A 12,790-nucleotide genomic window follows, 5' to 3' on the forward strand; every position below is an offset into this window, starting at 1 on the left:
GGGTGGGACTGATACTGGCTTCTAGAGGGTGGCAGTCCGGGTTGCTACTAAATACCCTACCATGCACAAAACAGCCCCTATAAGAAGGAATTATCTGACCCCAAATATAAGGACTTACCAGATGCCATCTCATTAATTGCTTTCTGGATGTTTTGTAGTTCCACTGAGAGAAAATATTTGCAAATCGTACATCTGATAAGAAATTAATATCCAGAATATATAGAAAACTCCTAAAACTCAGCAACAGAAAACAAACAGCCCGATTCAAAAACAGGCAAATGATGTGAATAGATATTTCTCTAAAGAAGACATGCAGATGGCCAATAAGCATATGAAAAGAAGCTCAACACCACTAATCATTAGGGAAATGCACATGGAAACTCTGAGATACCACCTCACACCCATTAGGATGGCTGCTGTCAGAAAAACAGAACACAACAAATGATGAGGATGAGGGAAAATTGCAACAGTTGTGCACTGTGGGTGGGAACGTAAAATGGCATCACCACTATTCTGTGTATGGAGATTGCTCAGATTATTAAAAATAGAATTACCATATGACCCAGCAATTCCTCTTCTGGGTATACCCAAAAGAATTGAAGGCAGTGTCTGGAAGAGATATTTATGCACTCATGTTCATAGCAGCATTATTCACAATAGCTAAAACTTGGAAGCAACCCAAATGTCCATCAGTGGATGAATGGATAAAGCAAACTGCGGTGTATATACACAATGGAATATTATTTAGTCTTAAAAAGGATGGAAATTTTGCAACAAAGTACAACATGGAGGAGCCTTGAGGACATTATGCTAAATGAACTAAGCCAGTTACAAAAAGACAAATGCTGTATGATTCCACTGAAATGAGGTACTTAGTAATCAATATCACAGATACAGAAAGTAGAATGGGGTAGCTGGGGCCTGGGGAAGGGAAGAATGGAGAGTTGTTATTCAATAGGTATAAAATTTCCATTTTAGAAGATAAAAAGAGTTACGGAGATGGATGGTAGTGATGGTTGCACAACAGTGTGAATGCACAATGAACCACCGAACTGAACACTTAAAAATAATTAAGATGGTAAACGTTATGTGTATTTTAACACAATAAAAATTTGTAGAAAACAAAAACCAATTTATTCGATATATAGTACCTACCTCTTTTTAAATTTCTTTAAAATAATCCAGCTCCATATTTTTTAAAGCTTCATTGCATAATTTCCTTACTCTGAAGCCCATTAGCAATTAGTGTTTTACCATTTTATCATCATATTTTGTATAGTTAGATCTAAACCTTTAATTTCTTGAAGCTTGGGAACTATTTCCTCCCATCCTCTGCTTTCATGAGCATCTAAAATAGAATTCATAGGTAGTAAATGTATGTGGATTTTTTTTAAGTGGGGGGACAAAAAGGAAGGATCCCTTCTGCCAACACAGTGCTGATGTCACTTACTTCAGCACTTCATATATGGCAAGTCTAGTGATCATCAACTTCTTCAGCTTTTGTTTGTCTGGAGAGATTTTCTCTCTCCTTAATTTTTTTTTTTTTTTTTTTTTTTTGCGGTACGCGGGCCTCTCACTGTTGTGGCCTCTCCCGCTGCGGAGCACAGGCTCCGGACGCGCAGGCTCAGCAGCCACGGCTCACGGGCCCAGCCGCTCCGCGGCGTGTGGGATCCTCCCGGACCGGGGCACGAACCTGTGTCCCCTGCATCGGCAGGCGGACTCTCAACCACTGCGCCACCAGGGAAGCCCCTCTCCTTAATTTTTTAATTGAAGTATAGTTGATATACAGTAATAATAGATGTTACAGGTGTACAATATAGCAATTCACACTTTTTAAGTTTATACTACTTTTATAGTTACCATAAAATATTGGCTATATTCCCCACGTTATACAATATATTCTTGTAGCTTGTTTTATACCTAATTTATACCTCTTAACCTCCTACCCCTATATTGACTCCCTCCCCTTGCCTGTCCCCCTGGTAACCACTAGTTTATTTTCTGTATCTGTGAGTTTGCTTCTTTTCTGTTATATTCACTACTTTGATATATTTTTTAGATTCCACATATAAGTGATATCATACAGTATTTGTCTTTCTCTGACTTATTTCAGTTAACAGTGACCTCCAAGTACATCCAAGTTGTTGCAAATGGCAAAACTTCATTCATTTTTATGTGTGAGTAGCATTCCATTGTGTGTGTGTGTGTGTGTGTGTACTCGTACACCACGTCTTCTTTATCCATTCATCTGTTGATGGACACTTTGGTTGCTTCGACAATTGTAAATAGTGCTTCTGTGAACATTGGGAGGCATGTGTCTTTTTGAATTAATGTTTTTGTGGGGGTTTTTTTGGATATATATCCAGGAGTGAAAATGCTGGGTCATATGGTCGTTCTACTTTTAGTTTTTTAGGACCTCTATACTGTTTCCCGCAGTGGCTACCCCAGTGTACTTTCCCGCCAATAGTGTACGATGGTTCCCTTTTCTTCACATTGTTATTCATTTTCTTTTTGATGATAGCCATTCTGACCAGTGTGAGGTGATACTGTGGTTTTGATTTGCATTTCCCTCATGATTAGCGATGTTGACCATCTTTCCATGCACTTGATGGCCATCTGCATTTCTTTTTTGGGAAAATTTCTATTCAGTTCTTCTGCCCATTTTTTAATCGGGTTGTTTGTTTGTTTGTTTGTTTGTTTTAATGTTGAGTTGTCTGAGCTTTTTATATATGTAGGATATTAACCCCTTATCTGTCATATCATTTGAAAATGTTTTCTCCCAGTCTGTAGGTTGTGTTTTCATTCTGTTTATGGTTTCCTTTGCTGTGCAAAATCTTTTAAGTTTAATTAGGTCCCATTTGTTTATGTTTGCTTTTATCTCCTTTGTTTTAGGAGATGAATCAAAAAAAAATATTCCTGCGATTTATATCAAATAGTGTTCTCCCCCTGTTTTCCTCTAGGAGTTTTTTGGTATCCGTTATACATATATATTTTATTTACAGTCATCCATTGCTGAAGACATAAATTGTTTATATATTTTGGATATTGTGAATAAAGCTGCAATGAACATGGAAGTGCAGGTATCTCTTTGAGATCCCTATGTCAATTTCTTTTGATGTGTACCCAGAAGAGGGTTTGCTGCGTCATGTGGTAGTTCTGTTTTTAAGATTTTGAGGAATCTCGTAGTGGCTTCACCAATTCACATTCCCCCTAACAGTATACAAGTTTTCCCTTTTCTCAACATCCTTGTCAACACTTGTTATCTTTCTGATAATAGCAAAAGTAAAAGGTGTGACGTGATGTCTCACTGTGATTTTGGTTTTGATTTTCCTGGTAATTCATCATGTTGAGCACCTTTTCATGTACTTATTGGTCACTTGCATGTCTTCTATGGAAAATGTCTATTCAGATCCTTTGTGCATTTTCGAATCTTTGTTGTTGTTGTTATGGAGTTGTAAGAGTTCTCTATGTGCTTTGGATATGAATGCCTTATCACATATATGATTTTCAAATATTCTCCCCTTCTGTAGGTTTCTTTTTATTTTATTACTTGTTTCTTTTGCTATGCAGTAGCTTTTTTTTTTTTTTTTTTTTAAACACCTTTATTGGGGTATAATTGCTTTACAATTGTGTGTTAGTTTCTGCTTTATAACAAAGTGAATCAGTTATACATATACATATGTTCCCATATGTCTTCCCTCTTGCGTCTCCCTCCCTCCCACTCTCCCTATCCCACCCCTCCAGGCTGTCACAAAGCACCGAGCTAATATCCCTGTGCCTTGCGGCTGCTTCCCCCTAGCTATCTACCTTACTACGTTTGTTAGTGTGTATATGTCCATGACTCTCTCTCACCCTGTCAAAGCTCACCCTTCCCCCTCCCCATATCCTCAAGTCCGTTCTCCAGTAGGTCTGCGTCTTTATTCCTGTCTTACCCCTAGGTTCTTCATGACATTTTTTTTTCCCCTTAAATTCCATATATATGCGTTAGCATACGGTATTTGTCTTTTTCTTTCTGACTTACTTCACTCTGTATGACAGACTCTAGGTCTATCCACCTCATTACAAATAGCTCAATTTCGTTTCTTTTTATGGCTGAGTAATATTCCATTGTATATATGTGCCACATCTTCTTTATCCATTCATCCGATGATGGGCGCTTAGGTTGTTTCCATCTCCGGGCTATTGTAAATAGAGCTGCAATGAACATTTTGGTACATGACTCTTTTTGAGTTTTGGTTTCCTCAGGGTATATGCCCAGTAGTGGGATTGCTGGGTCATATGGTAATTCTATTTGTAGTTTTTTAAGGAACCTCCATACTGTTCTCCATAGTGGCTGAACCAATTCACATTCCCACCAGCAGTGCAAGAGTGTTCCCTTTTCTCCACACCCTCTCCAGCATTTATTGTTTCTAGATTTTTTGATGATGGCCATTCTGACTGGTGTGAGATGATATCTCATTGTAGTTTTGATTTGCATTTCTCTAATGATTAATGATGTTGAGCATTCTTTCATGTGTTTGTTGGCATTCTGTATATCTTCTTTGGAGAAATGTCTATTTAGGTCTTCTGCCCATTTTTGGATTGGGTTGTTTGTTTTTTTGTTATTGAGCTGCATGAGCTGCTTGTAAATTTTGGAGATTAAACCTTTGTCAGTTGCTTCATTTGCAAATATTTTCTCCCATTCTGAGGGTTGTCTTTTGGTCTTGATTATGGTTTCCTTTGCTGTGCAAAAGCTTTGAAGTTTCATTAGGTCCCATTTGTTTATTTTTGTTTTTATTTCCATTACTCTAGGAGGTGGGTCAGAAAGGATCTTGCTGTGATTTATGTCATAGAGTGTTCTGCCTATGTTTTCCTCTAAGAGTTTGATAGTTTCTGGCCTTACATTTAGGTCTTTAATCCATTTTGAGCTTATTTTTGTGTATGGTGTTAGGGAGTGATCTAATCTCATACTTTTACATGTACCTGTCCAGTTTTCCCAGCACCATTTATTGAAGAGGCTGTCCTTTCTCCACTGTACATTCCTGCCACCTTTATCAAAGATAAGGTGTCCATATGTGCGTGGGTTTATCTCTGGGCTTTCTATCCTGTTCCATTGATCTATCTTTCTGTTTTTGTGCCAGTACCATACTCTCTTGATTACTGTAGCTTTGTAGTATAGTCTGAAGTCAGGGAGCCTGATTCCTCCAGCTCCTTTTTTCGTTCTCAAGATTGCTTTGGCTATTCGGGGTCTTTTGTGTTTCCATACAAATTGTGAAATTTTTTGTTCTAGTTCTGTGAAAAATGCCAGTGGTAGTTTGATAGGGATTGCATTGAATCTGTAGATTGCTTTGGGTAGTAGAGTCATTTTCACAATGTTGATTCTTCCCATCCAAGAACATGGTATATCTCTCCATCTATTTGTATCATCTTTAATTTCTTTCATCAGTGTCTTATAATTTTCTGCATACAGGTCTTTCGTCTCCTTAGGTAGGTTTATTCCTAGATATTTTATTCTTTTTGTTGCAATGGTAAATGGGAGTGTTTTCTTGATTTCACTTTCAGATTTTGCATCATTAGTATATAGGAATGCCAGAGATTTCTGTGCATTAACTTTGTATCCTGCTACTTTACCAAATTCATTGATTAGCTCTAGTAGTTTTCTGGTAGCATCTTTAGGATTCTCTATGTATAGTATCATGTCATCTGCAAACAGTGACAGCTTTACTTCTTCTTTTCCAATTTGGATTCCTTTTATTTCCTTTTCTTCCCTGATTGCTGTGGCTAAAACTTCCAAAACTATGTTGAATAAGAGTGGTGAGAGTGGGCAACCTTGTCTTGTTCCTGATCTTAGTGGAAATGCTTTCAGTTTTTCACCATTGAGGATGATGTTTGCTGTGGGCTTGTCATATATGGCCTTTATTATGTTGAGGAAAGTTCCCTCTATGCCTACTTTCTGCAGGGTTTTTAGCATAAATGGGTGTTGAATTTTGTCAAAAGCTTTCTCTGCATCTATTGAGATGATCATATGGTTTTTCTCTTTCAATTTGTTAATATGGTTTATCACATTGATAGATTTGCGTATATTGAAGAATCCTTGCATTCCTGGAATAAACCCCACTTGATCATGGTGTATGATCCTTTTAATGTGCTGTTGGATTCTGTTTGCTAGTATTTTGTTGAGGATTTTTGCATCTATGTTCATCAGTGATATTGGCCTGTAGTTTTCTTTCTTTGTGACATCCTTGTCTGGTTTTGGTATCAAGGTGATGGTGGCCTCGTAGAAGGAATTTGGGAGTGTTCCTCCCTCTGCTATATTTTGGAAGAGTTTGAGAAGGATAGGTGTTAGCTCTTCTCTAAACGTTTGATAGAATTCACCTGTGAAGCCATCTGGTCCTGGGCTTTTGTTTGTTGGAAGATTTTTAATGACAGTTTCAATTTCAGTGCTTGTGATTGGTCTGTTCATATTTTCTATTTCTTCCTGATTCAGTCTTGGCAGGTTGTGCATTTCTAAGAATTTGTCCATTTCTTCCAGATTGTCCATTTTATTGGCATAGAGTTGCTTGTAGTAATCTCTTATGATTTTTTTTATTTCTGCAGTGTCAGTTGTTACTTCTCCTTTTTCATTTCTAATTCTATTGATTTGAGTCTTCTCCCTTTTTTTCTTGATGAGTCTGGCTAGTGGTTTATCTATTTTGTTTATCTTCTCAAAGAACCAGCTTTTAGTTTTATTGATCTTTGCTATCGTTTCCTTCATTTCTTTTTCATTTATTTCTGATCTGATTTTTATGATTTCTTTCCTTCTGCTAGCTTTGGGGTTTTTTTGTTCTTCTTTCTCTAATTGCTTGAGGTGCAAGGTTAGGTTGTTTATTCGAGATGTTTCCTGCTTCTTAAGGTGGGCTTGTATTGCTATAAACTTCCCCCTTAGAACTGCTTTTGCTGCATCCCATAGGTTTTGGGTTGCAGTAGCTTTTTAGTTTGATGTAGTCTCACTTATTTTTGCTTTTGTTGCTTCTGCTTTTGGTGTCACACTCAGGAAATTGCTGCTGCCAAGATAAATGTGAAGGAGCTCTTTCCCTGTTTCCTTCTAGAAGTTTTACTGTTTCATGTCTTATGTTTGAGTCTTTAGTCCATTTCAAGTTCATTTTTCTGAGCAGTGTAAGATAGAGGTCCAATTGCATTCTTCTGCATGTGGTTATGCAGTTTCCCCAACAGCATTAATTGGGTAGACTCTCCTTTCCCTATTGAGTTTCTTGACTCCCTTGTCAAATATTAGTGGACTCTGTGTAGGGGATTATTTATGGGCTCTCAACTATGTTCCATTGTTCTGTGTGTCTATTTTTGTGGCAATACCATATTGTTTTGATTACTAAAACTTTTAGTGTAATTTGAAATCAAGAAGTGTGAAGGCCCTGGATTCTTATTTTTCTTTCTCAGGATTGCTTTGGCTATATGGGGTCTTTTATGGCTCCACAAAAATGATAGGATTGTTTTTTCTATTTCTGTTGAAAAATGCCATTGGAATTTTGATAGGGATTGCATTGACTCTATAGACAGCTTTGCGTAATACAGACATTTAAATAATATTAATTCTTCCAATACATGATAATGGGATATATTCCCATTTGTTTGTGTCTTCTTCAATTTCTTTCATCAAAGCCTTGTTTTTAGTGGACAGATATTTCACCTCCTTGGTTAAATTTATTCCTAAGTATTTTATTCTTTCAAATCCTTTTGTAAATTGGATTGGTTTCTTTGTTTCTTTTTCTTTTTCAAATGTTTAGTTATTAGTGGGCAGAAATGCAACTGTCTCATATATGTTTTGTATCCTGTAACTTAAACAAATTTGTTTATTCTAAGAATTTTTTTGTAGAGTCTTAGGATTTTCTGTATATAAGATCATATCATCTGCAAACAAGGGCAATTTTATTTCTTCCTTTCTGATTTGGATGCTTCTCATTTTTTGTCTTTCCGAATTGCTCTAGCTGTGACTTCCAGTGCTATGTTGAGTAGGACTGGTGAGAATGGGCCCTGTTGTCTTTTTCCTGATCATGGAAGAAAAGTTTTCAACCTTTCACCACTGAGTATGACATTGGCTGTGAGTTTGTCATATATGGCCTTTGTTGTGTTGCAGTATGTTCCTGCCAGTCCCAATTTGTTGAGAGTTTTTACCATGAGAGGATGTTGTATTATGTCAAATGCCTTTTATGCATTTATTGAGATGATCATATAATTTTATCTTTCGTTCTATTAATGTGACATATCACATTTATTGATTTCCATTCGTTGAACCAACCTTGCATCCCAGAGATAAATCCCACTTGATCATGGTGAATTATTATTTTAATGTGATGTTGAATTTGGTTTGCTAATATTTCTGAGAAATTTAGCATCTGTATTTATTGGGGTTATTGGGTTACTGGTCTGTAATTTTCTGTATTTATTGGGGTTATTGGGTTATTGGTCTGTAGTATCCTTACACTTTGGTTTTGGTAGCAGGATAATGCTGGCCCCATAAATTGAGTTTGCAGGTGTTTCCTTCTCTTCAATCTTTTGGAAGAGTTTGAGAAGGATGGACATTCATTCTTCTTTAAATGTTTGATATTCACCTGTGAAACCATCTGGTCCTGGGCTTTTCTGTGTTGGAAGTTTTTTGAACCTCCTTATTTGTAATTAGTCTGTTCAGATTTTCTATTTCTTCATGTTTCAGTCTTGGTAGTTTGTATGTATTTGAAGATTTTATCCATTTTTTCTAGATTGTCCAGTTTGTTGGTTTATAATTGTTGATAATAGTCTCTCAAGATCCTTTGTCCTCTGTGGTACCAGTTGTAATATTTTCTCTTTAAATTCTCTTATTTATTTGAGCCCTCTCTTTTTTCTGATTTAGTCTAGCTAAAGTTTTGTCAAATCTTTCTTTTCAAAAACCTAGCTCTTCATTTCTTTCTATTATTTTCTGGTCTCTATTTCATTTATTTCTGCTCTGATGTTTGTTATTTCCTTCCTTCTGCTAACATTTGCCTTAGTTTGTTATTTTTCTACTTCCTTGTTAAGTGAGGTTCTTTATTTGAGATCCTTATTTTTCCTTAATGTACCATTTGTTGTTGTAAGCTTTCTTCTTAGAACTGCTTTTGTAGCATCCCAGAGATTTTCATATGTTATATTTTTGTTTGTTTTAAGATATTTCTTGATTTCTTGTTTGATTTCTTCTTTGACCCACTGGTTGTGCAGGAGCATATTGTTTAATATCCACATATTTGTTAATTTTCCAGCTTTACTTCTGTTATTGATTTCTAGTTTTATACCTTTGTGGTCAGAAAATATAATTACTATGATGTCAGTCTTCTTAAATTTGCTAAGCCTTGTTTTGTGACCTAACACTGCTCTATACTGGAGAATGTACCATGTGTGCTTGAGAAGAATGTGAATTCTGCTGCTGTTGGATGGAACCTTCTGAATATGTTTGTCAGATCCCTTTGGTTTAATGTATGGTTCATGTCCAACGTTTATTTGTTGATTTTCTGTCTGAATGAACTATCCATTGTTGAAAGTGGTGTGTTGAGTTCCCCTACTATTATTGTATTTTTGTCTATTTCTCCCTTCATATCTGTTAGTATTTGCTTAATATAGTTAGGTGCTCTATTGTTGAGTGCATATATATTTATGATTGTTATATCTTCTTGATGAATTGACCTCTTTACTATTACATAATGACCATCTTGGTCTCTTGTTTCTATTTTTGCCTGAAGTCTATTTTGTCTGATGTAAATATAGCTACCTTTGCTCTCTTTTGGCTTCCACTTGCATGGAATATATTTTACCATGTCTTACTTTTGACATTCTGTGTGTCCTTAATACTCTACTGAGTCTCTTGTAGGCCACATAATAGGGTCTTTTTTTTTTTCTATCCAGCCACCGTATGTCTTTTGACTGGAGAATTCAGTTCATTAATGTTTAAAGAATTACCGTTACTTAACAGTCAACTAATGCCATCTTATTTGTTGTTTTCTGGGTGTTTTGTGTTTTGTAACTCTATTTTTCTTTTATTCTTTTCTTTTTACCTTCTTTTGTAAATTAATGATTTTCTATAGTGGTATACTTTGATTCCCTTCTGTTTATCTTTTCTGTATCTACTTTAAGTGTTTGCTTTGTGGTTACCATGAGGCTCACATAAAACATATGATAATTTATCTTTGATCACATTAAAAACTCTATCCTTTTATCCCCTTTCATATTTTCGATGTCACCATTTACATTTTTTTAAAATTGAGGTATAATTGAAATATGATATTATATTAATATCAGTTGTGCAACATAGTGATTCAATACTTTTAAATATTGCAAAATGATCACAATAAGTGTTGTTAACATCTGTCGCCATGTATAGTTACAAACAATTTTTCTTGTACTGAGAACTACATCTTTTCATATTGTGTACCCACTAAAAGTTGTTGAAGCTTTAGCTATTTTTAATACTTTCTTCCTCCAACTTTTATATTAGAATCAAGAAGTTGACACATCACCATATTACAGTATTAGAGCATGCTGAATCTGACTTTATGCTTGTTTTTACCAGTATGTTTCACATTTTCATGTGTTTTAATGTTACTAATTAGCATCCCTTTACTTCAGCTTGTAGAACTCTTTTCAACATTTCCTGTAAGACAGGTTTAGTGGTGGTGAATTCCCTCCGTTTTTGTTTCTTAGGGAAAGTCTTTATTTCCCCTTCAATTCTGATTAACAGCTTTTCTGGTTAAAACATTCTTGTTTGACAGTTTCTTTCTCTTAGCAGTTTTAATAGATCATCCCATTCTCTCCTGGCCTACAGAGTCTCTACTGAGAAATTTAGATATCCTTATGGGAGTTTCCTTGTATGAGAAAATTTTTTTCTGTTGCTGCTTTTATAATTATCTCATTGTCTTTGGTTTAGACAGTCTTATGATTATGTGCATTGCAAAAGATTACTTTGAGTTGAATTTTGAGGTGATCTATTAGCTTTATAAACTTGGATATCCAAATCCCTCCCAGGCATGGGACATTATCATCCATTATTTCTTTAAAGAAGCATTCTATCCCTTCCTCACTCTCTTCTCCTTCTGGGACTGCAATGATGTGTTTGTCATTCTTTGACGGTACCCCATAGGTCAGGTGGTATCTTCTTCATTCCTTTTCATTCTATTTTTTGTCTCCTCTAATTCAGTAATTTATTTTATTTTATGGAAGTATAGTTTATTTCCAATATTATGTTAGTTTCAGGTATACAATATAGTGATTTTATTTATTTATTTATTCACTCATTTATTTATTTTTGGCTGCACCATTTGGCACGTGTTATCTTAGTTCCCGAGCAGTGATCAAACCCATGCCCCGTGCAGTGAAAGTGCAGAGACCTAGCCACTGGACTGTCAGGGAATTCCTGATTTTATATTTTTATAAATTATGCTCCATATAAAGTTATTACAAAATATAGGCTACATTTCTTGTGGTATATGTTATATTCATATGTTTTATTTATTTTTATACCTTGTAGTTTGTAACTGTTAATCCCCTTCCTATAATTTGCCACTCCTAAAAGCGTCTCTCAACTGGTAACTAGTTTGTATCTGTGATTCTGCTTCTTTTTTGTTACAGTCATTTGCTTGTTTTATTTATTTATTTTTTTGATTTCACATGTAAGTGAAAACATACAGTATTTTTCTTTCTCTATATGACTTTCAATAAGCTTAACCCTCCAGGTCCATCCATATTGTTGCAAATGACAAAATTTCAGGAGAGAGAGTGAAGTTTATAGATCATGTTTTCCAACTGTAAAAATCTGTGAAATTGCTAAGGAGAATTCCCTTGTCAATTAAAAGTAGTGACAACAAAAGATCTCAGTTCTTATTACATGTGATTAAAATGAGCAACACTGCCCACCTCTAAATCATCAAGTCAAAGTGATGGGGCACCTTTAAATATCTTCTAATTTTTCATGATCTTAAAATTAGATAGAACTATTTTAAATGGCCAAAGTAGATGAACATTCACATCCTTCCTAATTTTAAAATTCAATAGTTCTTGTTTAGTGATTGTTAGGATACTAGGGAACACAGCTGAGGACTCTAGTGTGGAATAGGAAGAGTTAAATCAAATGCTCTTTGGGCTTCTTATCAGTATCACATTATAAATCCCATCTCTTTCCTCTTTTTTTTGTAGTAAGAGCAAACTTTATTTTCACATTTGGAAGATAACTAAGGCAGAGCATAAACAGTTTAGAGGAATAGAGAGGCAATGACTACTTATTTTTCTAATAGTATATAGCCATTTGAGTAATTAATCTTGATCTATCCCCAGCAACTTTTTAATGTGAGGTAGTTATAAACCTTCCTAGGGATAACATTATAATTTCCAGACTGAGTCTATTATTTCTATCATGATAATTGGAATTGTGTGTTGTAATTTACTTACTTAAGTTTCTTTTTTTCTTTTAGCATCTAGAGGTGCTCCATTTGCTTGTTTTGATGAAATAAATTCAAGAGGAGATAAATTTGGAAACTGTGGCCGAAAGTATTGTAATTACCCGTATGTATTTAGAAAATTATAATTTTGTTTGGAATGTAGGTTGTATATTGCTAAGATTCTGGATCATATTATGTACAAGCTAAGATGCCATTTTATAACAAGTTTTCTCTTGTTTCATGATCTGAGCTGAACAGTATTACCTATTTCCTACAAACAACATGTGTTCAGTACCTATAATGTTAGAATAATGACCATAAAAATCACCTGTGTTTATTGATGGGCTGAGGTAGGCATTGTGTTAGGTCCTGTATATTCA

At 35.2% G+C, this 12,790-nt stretch overlaps 1 protein-coding gene across 1 annotated transcript in view; it reads left to right on the forward strand.

Annotated features, from left to right (window-relative positions):
- Window positions 1-12,790, forward strand: part of LOC111173533 (disintegrin and metalloproteinase domain-containing protein 5-like) — a 134,668-nt gene that overhangs the window by 82,849 nt on the left and 39,029 nt on the right. The window contains exon 15 of the mRNA XM_022571269.2: window positions 12,444-12,534. Coding sequence (XP_022426977.2) covers window positions 12,444-12,534 — 91 coding nt within the window. The remainder of the gene's footprint in view (window positions 1-12,443; window positions 12,535-12,790) is intronic.

This window comes from Delphinapterus leucas, chromosome 21 (genome assembly GCF_059928025.1).
Source record: "Delphinapterus leucas isolate spDelLeu-1000000601 "Yukka" chromosome 21, BTC_Dleu_Yukka2, whole genome shotgun sequence".
NCBI classification, from domain to species: Eukaryota; Metazoa; Chordata; class Mammalia; order Artiodactyla; family Monodontidae; genus Delphinapterus; species Delphinapterus leucas.